The sequence below is a fragment of the Rutilus rutilus genome (genome assembly GCF_951802725.1).
Source record: "Rutilus rutilus genome assembly, chromosome: 3".
Taxonomy (NCBI): domain Eukaryota; kingdom Metazoa; phylum Chordata; class Actinopteri; order Cypriniformes; family Leuciscidae; genus Rutilus; species Rutilus rutilus.
Genome location: NC_140211.1, coordinates 30,148,487 through 30,165,520, shown reverse-complemented (window position 1 = coordinate 30,165,520; position 17,034 = coordinate 30,148,487). Strand labels below are relative to the sequence as shown.

At 41.3% G+C, this 17,034-nt stretch overlaps 1 protein-coding gene across 1 annotated transcript in view; it reads right to left on the bottom strand.

Annotated features, from left to right (window-relative positions):
• Window positions 1-17,034, bottom strand: part of adamts18 (ADAM metallopeptidase with thrombospondin type 1 motif, 18) — a gene marked incomplete at its 5' end in the record, with an annotated part of 66,113 nt that overhangs the window by 2,685 nt on the left and 46,394 nt on the right. The window contains 5 exons of the mRNA XM_084404325.1: window positions 80-328; window positions 1,113-1,307; window positions 3,091-3,295; window positions 12,572-12,698; window positions 13,320-13,440. Of these exons, the coding sequence (XP_084260451.1) occupies window positions 80-328; window positions 1,113-1,307; window positions 3,091-3,295; window positions 12,572-12,698; window positions 13,320-13,440 (897 nt within the window). The remainder of the gene's footprint in view (window positions 1-79; window positions 329-1,112; window positions 1,308-3,090; window positions 3,296-12,571; window positions 12,699-13,319; window positions 13,441-17,034) is intronic.

Genomic DNA, 17,034 nt, shown 5'->3' with positions numbered 1-17,034 from the left:
AGGACAGAAAGCTTAGAAATCTGGCAGAATATTAACGGAACAGATCCCTGATTGGTTATAAAGAGCTAGTTGTGCATACCTGCAGCCAAGGGGAGGAATACCAGCCCAGAGTCACAGAAGTGCCGCCCCTGTCTGGGCCAGGCTGAAGGAGCTGGGGCGGCGGGGGCTCTGGGCAGGGGCCGTTATTACAAGCTTGCTTGAGGTCTGCTTGGGGCTTCCGTAGGTTCCTGCACCTCCTTGAAGGGAACTCAGTGTAGCCTCCTTGGGAGTCTTTCTCTCCACAATGCAGCTCTCTTCTCCTTACTCCTGCTCCACAGGAGGCCGAACACTGCATAAAACGTCCAGACAGATAATCAGATAATAAGGTATATACACGTAAATACTCCTCTGACCCCTTTCTACTAGGACAACTCATGCCTCCATAGCAACGGTTAACAATGCTGCTATAGTCTGGAGAAGAGTGAGACACTTAAGTACAAATCCAGAAAGGAAAGTGCCACTTAGCTGTATGGAATCAAATGTGTGTTATATTCATGCACAGATGTTGCTCTAACCACTTGCACACGATAGCGTGTGTCCTACATTCATCCGGATACATTTGAAAACAAATCTTTTTCTGTACGGTTTGGCCTCCCGTCCACACTGAGACAGCTTTTTTGAAGACACCCTCCAAAGTGGATAAATTTGAAAACTATGATGCATTTTTAGTGACACAAAATGTGACACATATTGTGGGTATCTATGGTTTTACATATATTTGCCAGCTAATTCAATTACACATTGTTACTAAAGATACATTTTATTTTGTACAATCTTCATATTACATCCTTGCAAAGATGAAACCGTCAAAACATGAGGGATTGTGTTTTTAAGCATACATGTAACCCATAATGTCGATTGAGTGTGACCTGGACACACCAGTAGGTGGTGGAATATTTGGTAACAGTAAATCTGTTTCAGTGTGGACAAGCAACTTTTGTAAACTGCTTGAAAATGCTAGTGTGAACAGAGCCATGTTCTAATGTATCTGGTGACTATTTGCTCATGCTACATATGAACCGTTTGTGTGAGCGCTTCAACGTAACCTTTGATATTCCTATGAGGGGCTTTACCTCTCCCCAGGCGGTAGTTATCCACTGCAGACGCTCATTCTTGGGGCAGCGGCTCAGCACACAGGTCTCTTGGGCTTTGGGCTTCAGGTGTAATTTACACATGCTGTCAGGCACCACCACAGCCCTGGCACCTGGATCAGTGCTCCTGCAGAAAACACTGCGCTTTTTCAACCCTCGCCCACAGGTCTTAGAGCACTAGAGAGAATGAAAGAAAGAAAGATAAACAGAGAGAGAGAGAGTTACCCTCATGTGGTCTTTGAGTGATGTTAGTTTAAACATTGTAAAGGTCACAGTGGCATGCTGTTCACCTCAAACAAGAGTTGAAATGAACTCTTGAGACAGGCGGTGTGAACTCATTCTGACCTTTAGAAGGAATTTAGTCAATATCAACTACTACTGCAAAAACTTCTCAAAGATCTCAAACTGTTTATTCAAAACACGGATTCATGATTTAACATATTGAGTAAGATTCGACTGAAGAAAAAAAGGTTAAAGAATTCAACATTGCTGATGACGAAATGAAAAAAGTGATGTGTTTCAACATTCTCTGTGGCTGGTGTGTGTGTAAACGGGAAGATCAAGTTCAGGGTACACAAATATATTATTGCAAATATTCACACACAGGCAACAACAAAAAAAAGAAAAAAGATATTACAAAATATACCGTGTTTAAAGTACTCATTTATCTAAAGAAACACTTCCAAGCATCACTACAGTTTCAGAGAGGCGATTTGCATGGTCATTTCTTAAGTCCAGAATAGATTCTTAATGTGAGCAATGCAACAGAGGCATGTGCTACATGTGCAATAACAGCAGGGGGCAGTAGTGTTTCAGCACTGATGTGACATTGTTCAGGGCATCTCAAATCTTCACCTCATATTTATTCAGGGCATCTCAAATCTTCACCTCATATTTGGGTCATTGCTGTTATGCGGTACTTTTTTTAGCCCTTTTTTACAACTGAATACACTTGTGTTGCAATTTAGGTAAGTATTTCTATAAAAGGGTAGAGCAGAATTTCAGAGACATGTTCTGGTTAAGCTCAAACAACTAAACTTTATTCATTATAACTTGATTGCTTACACAAAGGCAAGGAAATGAACAGGATCAAATTAAAGAGCTAAAATTGCCCATTGTTAGCCTCATGGAAGGAATGAGAGTAAGATTACATGCGGTTTATTGTAAATGAGACCAGAAGTTAATTTTAATATTTTATAACCGTCTTTTAATTTTTTTATAATATCATACTAACTTCTGTAACTTTATCTAACAGGATGGAATGTTTTAAAGTGAGACAAACCTACTCATTCCACAGAACATCACATACATCAACAATCCACTGCTAATGTCAGGACCTGACTTTTGTTAGTTAGGAATTTTGAAATTGATTTGATAACAAATACAGTACAAACAGTAATACTGTGAAATATTTAAAATAGTTATTTTCTATTTTAATATATTTTCAAATGTAATTTATTCATGTGATGGCAAAGCTCAACTTTCAGCATCATTACTCCAGTCTTCAGTGTCACATGGTCCTTCAGAAATCATTCTGATAGTCTGATTTGGTGCTCAAGAAACATTTCTTATTATTATCAATGTTGAAACCTTGAGCTTGAGAGGTTGAGCTGCTTGAGATATCTTTTTTTTTTTTTTTTTTTTTTTGAGTTCTTTTATGAATAGACAGTTCAAAAGGACAGTATTTTTTAGAAATAGTAAACACATTCACTGTATAATGTTACAAAAGTTTATGATTATGTCACTTCTGATCAATTTAATGCATCCCTGCTCAATAAAACGATTACTTTTTCTTTCTTTTTTTATCTATCTGTCCCCAAACTTTTGAACAGTACACTTAAAGTAAATATTTATTTATTTATTTTCCTTGGAAAACTTTACTTTAGTTTTACGTTTTACTTTAGTTGTGCAACCCACGATGACATCCTGTTATGTAGGTTGCATGTGCATGTACACATACCTGTGACCAGGAGCCAGTGCTCCACTCTGGAGGACATGCCTGAGTGTTGCAGGGCTGTAGTTGAGCCGGAGCTATTACTGGACATAAGGAGTGAGCCGTCACCTCCTCACGCTGGTATGTCACCTTCCTCATGCAACGGATGTTTCGTGTCTGCTGCCCGCCTCCACATGTTCTACTGCACACTCCCCATTTGCCTGTCGTCCAACTGTCAAGACAAACAAATTGACCTTCAGATGCGAGCCGTATGTTTGAACATTTCAGCATATTTTAACATGGAAGACACTTTACATCCATATGGCACAGGTACTTGACACACTTAGACACACACAAGGGCTTCATTAATGATCATCACATTAGGTAGATTTTGTTTAGATTATGATCTGATTACTCTGTAAACGACATGATGGAAAGACATGTAAAAAAACACATACATCTGTCTGCACCCACCCTCTCCCTGTGGGCTCACATGGGCATATACACCACACATGCATTTACATTTCCAGCTAAAGAGTTTAAATGTTATCAATGGATGCACACATCCTGAGTTCATAAATATGATTTCTAATTATGAAATTTTCACATGACAAAATATTTCAAAACACAGATCTGGCAAGTAAATGAGACATTCCAAGGTTCTGTAATAGATTAATCCGTTTCATTGCAGCAATATGATGAACAAAAGCTGGAATGAATCAATGGCTTCTTTCTGAATACTCAATATGTCAAATTTTGTGCTTTTGGGCACTATTTGTGGTGATGCAATAGTGCCCTCTTATGGCCAATCATTCAGTAAAAAAATAAATAAATGTGCAAGTCACATTGCGAATGCACTTTTTCCGCAGCACACTAAAACACAGAAAATGAATAACTAAAGCATACAGAATTGACAGAATATTGTATTTCAGTAATGTACTCAAAGTTATTTCAGCTCAGGTTATCACAACAAGGACATTGTTAACGTTTTTGATAAATGCTGACACAGCGTCTTCAGTGTCACATGATCCTAATCATTCTAATATGCTGATTTGCTGCTCAAGAAACATTTATTATTATTAACAATTTTGAAAACAGTTCTGCTGATTAGTATTTTTTGGAAACTGATACTTTTTTTTTCAGGATTTGGTGATAAATAGAAAGTTCAAAAGAACAGCATTTATTTGAAATAGAAATCTTTTGTAAAATTGTAGGTGCCTTTACTGTCACTTTTGTTCAATTTAATGCATCCTTGCTGAACAAAAGTATTAATTTCTTCCAACAACAAAAAAGAAATCTGACTAAAATTTGTAAAATGTGTATATATCATTTTGCACTTTTCCATCTAATAAAATGTTATTTTTGTGAACTGAAATTTTCTTAAAGGATATGACATGACAAAATACTGGCTAAATTCAAAGGGTAGTTAAGTCTAAAAGACAAAAGCAAAATGTAAAAATCAAAACTGATGCCACAGCAGCTCTCTTCCAGTGCTCAGATTGCAACTCTGTCCTTGCTTCTCTTGGCTGTGGATGAAAAGAGGCTTTTAAAATAGAGCTGGGCAGGCCAGGGAGAGATTAGAGCAAATGACAGCTATGACAAGAGCCGTGGCCACAACACCGGACAGACGCCCCGGGTCGAGTTCTTAGAAGACCCGGTTCCACCCAACCACTCACACAGACCTGAGCCACGGAGCTGAGAAAAATCCTTTCATTTTCTCTCCAGCCATCTGACAAATTGGAGGGAGATGGTTAAACTGCTATTTTAATTGAGGGAAGAAACACGATCCACAGCACAATATGCCTTTTCACTCCCCCTCGTGCTCTCCTCGCCACATAAATGACAATGTGTCATTGGTCAAAGAGCTGACATGCCGTGCCTCACTGCAAACCGCTGCTGGCTCTTGTTTTAATTTTGTATTTCTGGAATCTTTCAATAACTTGCATATTTCAAGCCATACAATTAAAGGAGACATATCTTTGGGGACAATACTGTGGACTGCTTCACATTTCCGGATACAGTCTGATTTTGCTGGCATTTTCTCCATGTCTGCCCAAAACGATGCACCCATAATTCATACTTATTCAAAATCACTTTTTAGCATTCTCTGTGGAATGCTTTTGGTTTGGAAGCATTTGTCAGTTTAAGAGCTCTAAGAGAACCATGTATTTTCCTAAACCCACGCGACTTTGTGAATTCCTTTGCTAAAAATATCACTTTAAACAAACCAAAGCTTGTGCATTAAAAACTTTAGGTATGTTTAGTTGTATTATATAGGAATTGGTCTTTACTGTTATTCATTACAGTAGTCTTTGGTTTTTTCAGTGATCATGTACAGTTGTAATTTAAATTATTCAACCCCTATTGCAAAGCAGGTTTATTGGCAAAATGTACAGACTTTCAGCTGTTTGTAATGAACAAATCAAACAAATAGCAGTCTCAAAATGATACAACCCCTTCATGGCAAGCATCTTTAGTATTTAGTAGAACACCATTTTGCTGTTATGACCTGCTGCAAACGAGATGTATAACCAGACACCAGCTTCTGACAGTGTTTCTGAAGAATCTTAGCCCATTCCTCATGAGCAATGGCCTCCAGTTCAGTAATATTCTTGCATGCTGCAACCGCCCTCTTCAAATCCCACCAGAGATTTTCTATTGGGTTCAAGTCAGGTGACTGTGATGGCCAATGTAGAATATTCCAGGACTTCTTCTGCAACCAAGTGGAGTTTGAGGTATGCTTGAGATCACTGTCCTGTTGGAAGGTCCAATTGCGCCCAAGCTTCAGCTTCCTCACTGATGACATGACGTTTTCTCCTGATACTTCAATGAATCCATCTTGCCTTCCACATGCTGCAGGTTTTCAGTGCCAGAGGATGCAAAGCATCCCCAGAGCATCAGCACCATGCTTAACTGTAGACTGAGTGTTCTTTTCAGCATATGCTTCATTCGTCTTCTTTCAGACATAACGCTGATCCATAGGGTCAAAAAGTTCCAGTTTTGTTTTATCGCTCCACAGAACAGAATCCCCAAACTTCTGTGGCTTATTTATATGATTTTGAGCACTTTTCTTGTGCTTTTGGGTCAGTAGTGGTGTACGTCTTGGATTTCTGGCATGGAAACAGCATGCGCTTAGTAAGAGCCAGTGCAAGCTGAAAACTCAGTATCACTGTTGACACCAAGTCAAGACTGTATGTCTTTTGCAGTCATTCAATGGTTTTTCTGAACCTGCTCAGAAATCTGGTTGCAGCCGTTGATAGCTTCCTTTTTCTGCCCGATCCAGGTAGTGTAACCACTGTTCCTTTCACTTTGAGCTTGCAAACTATGCTTCCAACGGTGTCTGTAGAAACATTTAGTGCCTTCGCTATCTTTTTGTATCCTGTTCCTTGTTTGTGAAGGGCGATGATATCTTCTCTTAACATTTATGACCATTCTTTTGACTTAGACATATTTCTAACATGCAGTTAAATGTGACACTTAAAAAACCTAGCCAGTTTATGTATTTCATGTGTTCTAGCTCAAGCAAACCTGGTGCAGCTAATGAAGCCCTTGATTAGTTGCATCAGGTGTGCTTGAGACAACACCTGTTTTGCAGATTTGTGCTGTTGCGAGGGATTCTATTAAGGGGGTTGAATCATTTTAAAACTGCAGAAGTCATTAAAAGTTGCATTTTCAGTTGAATTATAGTATTGTTGCAATTTTACGGTAGTATTGCACAATTTAAAATAACTGTTTTCCATGTGAATATGTTTTAAAATGTAATTAATTCCTAAGCTTCAGTGTCACATGATCCTTCAGAAACCATTCTAATATGCTGATTTGCTGCTCAAGAAACATTTTGTGGAAACCGTGATAGATTATTTTCATTGAATCTTTTGTATAAATGTAAAGGCTTGATGAGTGTCAGTTGAAGACAAAAGCAAACATATAATCATGCAACACGGCTAAGAAACTAAAAGAAAAGCACTGCAAAAGTCTTTAAGTCACGTGCATTAATCTTTTAATGACATTTTAGGGAACAAATGAAGCTGGCCGCTTCTGGGCCCGGCCCATGTTTGAAGTCACCGTGCTCCTCGCTTCACAGAAGCAGCAAGGCAGCATTTGCAGCTGGGAGTACGTTGTCAGACTGAGTCCTGTAGGCCATAGTCTGGAGATTAGCGTTCCATTCCTGGTCGGCTAGATTCGCTCAATCCCCACAGGGATGCCGTCTCTCTTGCTCCATAATAAAACATGGGCAGACCTGTCAACACTGAAGATATTTGCTGGAAAGATAAGCAGAAGCTTCTGTCTTTTTCTCCTGTTTTGAATGCATGCCAATACTTTTTCTGGAAGTGTTTCCAAAGGTCTATTTATTTTCCCTTTCCTGCACCCTGTTTTTAGTTTTCCTCTTTTTCGGCGGTCATAAATCAAAGTACATAATGCCTCAAACAAATAATGTTTCAGGAGTCTAAAGTCGATATTCTAAGTCTGTGATGTCATTCAGAATGGAGTGAAACAGACTCTGCTCGGCATACAGTGGGGGAGGTCATTAGTAACTGTGGGATTTAGGACCTGTCTGTCTGAACAATAAACATCCTAACAGTATGACCTAGACGCAGTGAAAAAAAATCCATCTTGAATAGTGGGAATCTCATGAAGAGAAAAGAAAAAGCATAAGGCCATTTAAGATTTCACATAATACCCCATTGTACCTTCATTTTAAAAGCTCTTAAATGGATGAAAATGAAAATTCTGACATCAATTACTCACCCTCATGTTGTTCCAAACCTGTATGACTTTATTTCTTCTGCAGAACACAAAATAAGATATTTTATATGAAAGTAAATGTGGTCCAAACCAATATTAGACCTCACTGACTTTCATTGTACGGACAAAAAAAAAAAAAAATTCACAGGGACATTTTCAAAATATCTTCTTTTGCGTTCTACACAAGAAAAAAAGTAATACAGGTTTAAAAACAGTACGAGGGAGAGTAAATGAAGACAGGATTTTCATAGCTCGAGAAACTCTCCCTTATCCATGTAACTAACTCATTGTGTGACCCACAGAAGGGTGATGTCATTAAGGTGTGTCGCCAACTGAAGGAGTGGGATCACTGGTAATCTCTACCGGTAATCAAAGTACCTCTGCTCACCAAGTTAAAGTGTCATTGGGTTACAGACATTGGTGGTGAGTGATGGGAACCCGTGCAGTCTGTTTCCACATATCCAGCACCGCCGCAGACAAGCTGCTCTCCCTTCAACCCTACCGTTGTTTTCAATTACACTGTTATTGGACTATTTGTCAGGCTTTGAACGGGACAAGCCAAATCGGTTAGAGCTTGTTGCTGTAAGGAAACAATCATATGGTCTTGATTTCCCCTTTTAGCATCGCCTCGCCATAGCCTGCACATTATAATAGGTCGCAGCCAACATTTCACACTATGTAAGGCCAGAGAGAGAGAAAGAGTGAGAAGGATGGAGGGAGGACGGAAAGCCAGGAGGAGTGATTTGTTATCTGAGTGCCAAAATGGTGTGTCAATGCCTTTCACTCTTGCAAGTGAAGGATGCTGGGTATGTAGATGCCTCTGTAAGGCAAGAGATCAGTAAATCAAGTCGAGTTGAGTGTTGCTCTTTTGAGAATGGTAGCAGGAATCTCAAAAGGAAGATAGACCGGCAGATTGACTTTAGCTTTGAGACACCCAGAGAAAGGCTGTTTTGAGCAGATCCTTTCATAGTCTCCAGAGCCCAGAGAAGATTTCTGACACCTATAGGCTGAGAATGTTTTCCCAGGGTCCCTAGTGAGACAGTCCCCGCTTTTCTTTCTCTTTTTTCCATGTAAAAAGATCTTTAAGCATGTCTTTTCTTAAGTGACTTTTTTTCCATTTATCCTCCTCCTTTCCAAATATAACATTATCCTTTTCACTCATAACTCTCATTGTAAATATAATGGGAGTCTTCGATAAATATGATGTATGAATAATACACCAATTCTTGGAATATTTGAGTAGTAATTCACCGTAGTCAACAAAAAGACAAGACAGAACGAGAGACTAGAATTTGTGTGTATATGCCTTATTGAGAAAGCTGGTTTGCGTATGTGTGTATGTGGGTTTGTGTTTGTATAATTTAAGAGGTGCGTGTGTGGCAGGCTGTGGCTTGGAGCTGGAGTTTGGACAGTGAGGGAACAGTCAGTCCCTGTCTGGAGGCTATGTTAATCCTGTTTTCTTTAAGGAATAAAACAGAGAGGAGAACCCGAGAGAGAACGTGACTTTTCAGAGCTTTAAATTGGGTTCAAGCTGAAGCTACCACAGCTGATTTCAGACAGACATACCAGGGCACCGTGCCCATCAATAATGATTGAGAGCATGGTTGGACACCACTGAGAATTGAACTAAGAATCCTTTTAAAATTTGAATGGAGGTAGCAAACATGGTGTAGAATTTCAATTTAATTAAAATAACTAAACTTAAAAAAAAAAACGTATTTGAGATTAAATTAAAATTCCCCCTAGCTTTTTTTAATGCATGTAATTGATCTTATTCTAAACGATTAATCCATGCATTTTTTTTTGCATTTCACTTTTAATCAAAATGTCACAACTCGATCTTCCAGTGAAAAAAAAACACACAAAAAAAACAGACTTCTCTATGGTGACCGCCGGACTTCTCCAATCATTTTGTCCGCTTAAACTCCTGCTCTTTCCTTACAATCGACTGCAAGCTCGCATTCAGATCTGTCTCAATACAATCAACAACCGATTCCCCAAGTCCCCACCCTACATTTTAGTCAATGTCAAAATACGACAAAAAAAATCTCTGAAATTCCATTACATTCCCTAGTGAAAAAACGTTTCGGGTTACAACTGTAACCCTTGTTCCCTGAAAAGGGAACGAGACACTGAGTCGATACGACACTTTGGGGAACGCCCTTAGCGTAACGCATCTGAAGTATGAATGAAACTAATCCAATCCTGATTGGTGCTGCGTCATGACGTAACGTGACGGCATACACGGAAGCTACAAAGTGACAAAGGGACGGTGTGCCGCCACGCCGGCACACAACAGAGTTAGCTTCTGCGATGAAGCAAGTCGCTTCCAGACAGAGGAAGGTGTGGCGGAAAGGCGCAGTGTCTCATTCCCTTCTCAGGGAACAAGGGTTACAGTCGTAACCTGAGACGTTCCATTTCGAGGGAACTCGAACTGCGTTGATACGACACTTTGGGGAATGAGTACCCACTATGCCACAACAAGCCCTGCCTTTCCCAGTTTGAAGCTGCGCACAGGCACACTTAGGACGAGAGCACAAGAGTGCCTGGTGTAGAAGGAATGTCCAGGCTATAAAATCTGATAAAAGTATGAGGGGTGGCCCATCCTTGGATCGGTGCCCCTGAAAGGAGGGCTCTAGACGACGCCATGCCTCTGGTTGAATGAGCCCTCACGGCCACAGGTGAAGGCAAACTGCGCACCTGATAAGCCATAGATATTGCCTGAACGATCCAGTTGCTGATGGTCTGTTTAGAAGCGTGAAGCCCTTTCTTGGGCAACCCGAAACCAGCAACTGGTCTGACTTTCGCCATGAAGAGGACCTCTGAATATATATCTTGAGAGCTCTGACAGGGCAGAGCAAATTAAGTCTCTCTTCATCCGCCGTCACGTGAGGTGGGGGATGAAAAGCCTGCAGAACTGTAGGCCGTGCCACATTAGAAGGCACTTTAGGCACATAGGCCTGGGATGCAAGATGGGAGCAAACTGAGAGCGCCTGAAGGTCTCCAACTCTCCTCAGAGAAGTAATGGCTAGTAAAAAAGCTTCCTTGTTCTTGACCTCAGCCGACTCCAGAGGTTCAAAGGGGGCCTCGATCAGCCCTTCGAGAAGCACTGCCAGGTCCCATGTCGGAACCCTGGTACGAGCTGCAGGTCTCACCCTCCAAGCCCCACGGAAGAAACGTATGACCAGCTGATGTCTCCCCAGAGGCCCATCACCCAGAGGAGCGTGGAAAGCCGCAATGGCAGCCACATACACCTTGAGTGTGGACGGGGTAAGACTAGCCGAGAAGCGATCTTGGAGGAACTCCAGCACTGAAGCCACCGGGCAGTTAACTGGGTCCATCTCACGCTCTCTACACCAAGTGGAAACACATTCCACTTTAGGCCTCGACCACGTCTGTACCATGGCATCCAACGGCAGGGGCTGGATGGGTGAGAGAAAACCACAGTGGACAGTGGGACATCCCTCGAGATGTGAACAAATCAACTTCCACTGGGCCGAACCTCTTGCATATCGTCTTCACCACCTCGGTGTGAGGTCTCCATTCCCCGGGCCTTCAACCATCACTGCTGGGCCCTCATGTGCAGCAGGCCGAATGGAATGACGTTGGACGCTGCTACCATGAGCCATAACACTCTCTGAAAATGTTTTCCAGTGATGGCTTGGCCTAGCTTTATTCTGGTCACCGTGGCCAGGATGGACTCGATCTGTGCAGGAGACAATTGTGCCTGCATCATGACTGAGTCCCACACCACTCCCAGGAACGTGGTTCTCTGGGCTGGTGCCAACACGCTTTTTTTTCGTGTTGAGTCTCAACCCCAGGCTCTGGATGTGGGCAAGGACGACATCTCGATGCTGAACTGCCAGCTCTTGTGACTGTGCCATAATAAGCCAGTTGTCGATATAATTTAGCACCCTGATACCCTGAAGCCTCAGAGGAGCTAGAGCTGCATCCATGCATTTGATAAACGTGTGAGGGGAGAGAGCTAGGCCGAACGGAAGAACCCAATATTGGAATGCCTCGCCCCCGAAAGTGAACCTCAGGAACTTCCTGTGAGATGGAAGGACGGATATGTGTAAGTATGCGTCTCTTAGATCTATCGTGACAAACCAATCCTCAGATTTGATCTGACTCACGATGATGGGAATAGTGAGCATCTTGAACCTGAATCTCGTCAGAGACCAATTCAAGTGCCTTAGATCTAAAATTGGCGCAACCCCGTCCTTCTTGGGAACTATGAAGTAGCGGCTGTAGAACCCAGGCTCCCTCTCCGGAGGAGGAACACGCTCTATGACCTCCTTTACCAGCAGGGAGTTTACTTCCTGTTCCAATACCCGACCGTGCACTGGGTCGACTGCAGTCCACACCACCCCGCTGAATTTTGGTGGGCGGAATCGAACTGCAGCCTGTAACCCTTCTCTATTGTGCTCAGGACCCAAGGAGAAATATTTGGCAGGTCTTGCCATGCTTTGAAATATTCTACTAAGGGAACCAGCCTCTTGAGACCGATTTTGGGTATTATTCGAGATTCATTCTCGATCCCCTGAAGCGGCTCTCCGGCAGGGTTTGGACGAAACGATTCTCGATGTGCGGACGTGAGCGCTGCCTGGCCACAATGAACACAGCCAGCACCCTCAGGAGTGCTATCTAATGAACTGAAAGATAGTCAAATCTCAAGCAAGTATGGCACAGGGAAACCAGACACAACACACACACATAGAGAGAGACAGAGAGAGAGAGAGAGAGAGAGAGAGACTCTTACTAGGCAGGGCAGGGCTGTGTGTTACACAGGTGAGAGCCAACCACAGGTCTGGTCTGAGGGTTGCAGAGCGAAGAGTTGACCTGCGTGTGTTGATCTTGCAGACAAAGGGCTTTCGTCGAGACCCGACCTGAGAGAGAGTTTGAAACAGATGGCATGGCGGATGAGTACAAACACTTTGCATCTACTCTCTTTGGATATGTTGTAGAGATCCATCTCAGATAAATGAATGCATCATCAGAGCAAACTTTTTGAAAAGGAAAGCTTGGAGCACACTGTCCATGAATGGTCTTTCTGGGGATTATGGGAGCTCAGGATGAATGGCAGTACTGTAGTGTGGCTTCTGTTGAGGCAAACAAAGCTGGGCCTCTGTCAGTGTGAGAGGCCAGGAGGGGCTGCCCAGAGGTCTGCTCTAAAGAAAAGCATGAATGAAACTGTGTGAGAGCACAGATAGAGATCTGTGCTCTGGGCATGTCATAGTGCTGTCTGTCTGCCACCAACACTCAGAGAAAACTGACTGTGAATGGAGGAGCCACTACCACAGAGATGAGCCAATGAGATTGTGAGGTCTGAAGGGAAGGAGGGGCACACTTTTGTCTTTCTGTCCTGCTCACAAAGGTGCATTTGATGGACCTGGACAAATACACTCATAAACTTCCTTTCTCAACAGCACACAAGCACAAAAACTCTCCGCTCTCTCACACTTGTGTCAAAAAAACAAACATGTACCGTACATTTGGCACCGACTCACCCCCAGCACAAGGCGCTGAGCAGTCAGAGCGCACCACAGACCAAGTGTAGTTGTGCTTCTTCTCTGGATGGGGAAAAGTATACTCCCATGATACACCAGGATTTTTACCCTGAAGAAGAATCTGTGGAGGAGAGATAATCATAGGTCAGTTATAATTAAGTGACAGGTTTCTGTCCATCCAAGTACACACTACTGTTCAAGTACACACTACACACTGATTTCAGTCATTTTCATAACATTTTCAAACACTTAAATTATTGCTTCAGTCAAACTGAAATTTAACTTGTTTCTGAATGTCTTCTCCAGCAAGGGAGAAGGTGCCAGAGTGTCTGGTGCTGTTTTGTGGCTATAGCTCCATTGGGACTGAGAGACGACACCACAGTGTTCCTAGTGATGCTGCACTGGAGGGATGTTTAAATTAGATTGTCTATGTGTTTGAAATGAAGCTTGTCAGCTTGGAAAACGGCACAAGTGGACCAAACTGTGGGTTGGGTGAATCTGAATATTTTCATATAGTGGTGTACAATGAGACTTAACTTCCCAGGAAGATTTACATCAGTGTTTATGTTTCATTAGGCCTGTATGCTATAGTTTTGGTGGCTGTTCCTGGAGAAGATCTTACAGTCATTCATGTGAGACTAGACCACAGAGGAAGTTCAGCAGGTTTCTCACTAAATATGTGCCCAGGGCCAGTGAGGACGGCCTGAGGATAACTCTAATGGAGTGGAAAAGTCCTCAGACAAGAAGAAGAGCTTTTTTTTTTCTTTTTTTTTACTTAGGCTTTGCCACATGGGGATTTTCCTCAGACTATTTGTAATAAAAAAATGCAATGACACTAAATTCACTGGAACTGGTAAACCACCAAACTATATGTAGAAAGTACAAACAAAGCAGCTAAACAAGGATCGAATACTAAGGGTCACTGCACTCACTGAAGAGTTACAGCAGTGTTTACACAAGCCAACAGTAATTGCAAGGCAGCCCAAATTTCTCGTAAGTAAGAGTGAAAACTGAAGTAGTGGATTAGGCAGATGCCACCCAACCTCTAATTACTATGGATTTGCCCTCAGTGAGTTAATGTTTTGAACAGGAAGAGTGTGGCAGGCTGCTGCTGATGTGGGAAGATTATCTTTAAGTCAGTCACAATAAACACGATAAATACTCTTCACCCAGCCTCAGTGCTCTGCCAGATTAACAGGTTAGCTAAAACCATCCAATTTCTTTACAAGCCAAAATTGGGTTCAGTTTAGTGTTGTGACTATATGTTTTATATTATGGATGGAGAGGCATGAGTTTGTGTGCATTCATGTTTTTAGTTCAATGAGATGCAAGAGACCTGTAGTAGAGGGGCAAAGAGTCTATCAACAGAACATCAGAAGGTATTGTGTAAATCAAACAAAGGTGGTGTTTGAAGGATAGATGATTTCCAGAGGAAGTAAAACAAGTATATTGAAAGACAGTGGCAAGTTAGCAAACTTTTTGGCTCACTTTCTTTCCGAGCATCCAGGCTGAATCTATTGCCCTGGAAGTGATCCATGAGGCCATGCACGCTAGCCTTTTCAAGGCAGGTCCAGATTTACAGTTGGCACTGAACACAGAGCAGCTATTCCAGAATCAGGCTCAGGAGGAGGTCTCTGATCCATCTGTGATCCGGCTAGCCATCTGACTATGGATACAACACATGGAGAAACTCTACCTCTTCTGATCCAGGGTCAAGACCCACATGAGTCCATTGCAACATGTCTGTGCTCTGATATAGGAAGTCTAGAGTTTCAGTCTTAACATATGCAACATGAATCACAATTCTGATTATCAATTCAACATGCAAACATCATTCCCTATGCAAATATTGCTTCCTTGTGTCTTATATTGTCTTATGTTGCAATAAAAGCTTAATTGCATGCTTCTGTTCCCATTCTCACACTAGACATCCCCTTACTATCTTTCACCCTAGTCATTCTAAATAATGACGGAAAATCTGGGGCAATTACTGAACTCTGTTGAACAGGACCACTTGGACAGGTTCATTATCAAGCACTCCCAGTATAGGGTTACTACACAAAAATCCATCTGTACCCTGGCTAGAAGAGTAGAAGTTTCTCCCATCATAAAGAAAAAAGAGTGGATGAAAGACTGATGAATGGGAGCATGGATACCACATATAAAGGCCCCAATATACTGTACTTTAAGCAAAATCAAAGAATAAACTGGTGTGATGTCATTTTGAACAAAATCAGGCCACAATGAGTTCAAGTTCGATTGGAGTTTGTTTTCGGGAGTTTGAAAAATGCTGAACTTTCCGGAAAAGATTGCTTCAGCTGGTAAACACCTTCAAACTATGATTGGTCCATGGCGATTACGTAATAGGTATATGTGCTCTGAGGCTCCACCTTCTTTGATGTGGAAATCTTCTCTGGGGAATTTCTTCTGTTCAGTCTGGGTTTGCTACAAGCTATGCTTGTTACAGGAATGCTACAAGAATGTCAATACCTAAATGAAAATGAAAAGAGTGTTTCAATCAGAAGTTTGAAGTTTGAAGGGAACATTCTGATATGTCTTGTCTAGTGCCACTCAATCCACCTTGCTGAGCTGATTACAAGTTCTGGAACCAAGTCAAAGCGTACATTCACATTTCTTAAAGTGCATTTTCCTTGGCATTCAATAAGGGTCTTGAAGCTGAAGTAGAAGGGTAGACTGAGAGATCCAGTCAAGCATAATTGACCAGCTGCTTCCCTCGAATCACAACTCCAAGCCTCTCTGATCTACTGAGTTCAATTGCAGAAATCTTAATCTTTTAATCTCTCTCTAACCTCCTCTTCTTTTTGAAATTACAGAGCATACTTAGAGAGATTAATGCCAACTCATCTGCAAATCAGACCTCTGCTGCCACTGCCCACCCTGGGGAAAATGTAATGAACAGAGGGCATGTAGGATAAAGGGGAATGCTGCATTCACGTAACACACAGGTTGAGTACTGTGCAGATCAAAGGCCAGAAAATAAGATCAAAATGAAAGTGTATTAAGTGAAGCATGCTTAACTTTTATACAACTCACTTACACAACACCTGCAGTACTATCAAGACCAAATTCATTTTTAACAGTTTGAGGTGTTGGTAACAAAAGAAATGTGGACGTTTGATTGCAAAGACTGTAAGTATACTGTACATAATGTATCAGCATTTGTTGTGTGCAGCATGGGTAAGTGAACAACAGAAAGAAATCCAAACATGTTCTGTGATGTAACATTTTGTGATGGTTACAACAAATATTTCAGAAAATATTCAGCAGAATTGAATTGTTTTGGTGTTACAGCATTATTCTTTATTTCAGGCTTATGTTCCCTAGTGAAAAAACCCTATACCAAAATGTATTTAAAATACATTTATTTCATACTAAGTATAGAATAAATCTATTAGCATATTTACTGACATATCAATCTTTAAATGCAATATATTTAAAGTGTACCTAAAGTATACTTGCAATAGTCCCATTTTAGCACAATCAAATACTTAAGTATATCTTTAGTTGGACCTCAGCTCTATTTCTGAATAACTAAAGTGCATTACGTACAAAATTAGTTGTTCCAATTTAGCAGACTTTCAGTATATCAATTTAGTATACCAAAAGTACAATTGCAGGTTATTTATATTAAGGTCATAAATATGTAAATGTTTTTGTAGTATACTTAGCATAACATAAATGTATTTCAAATACA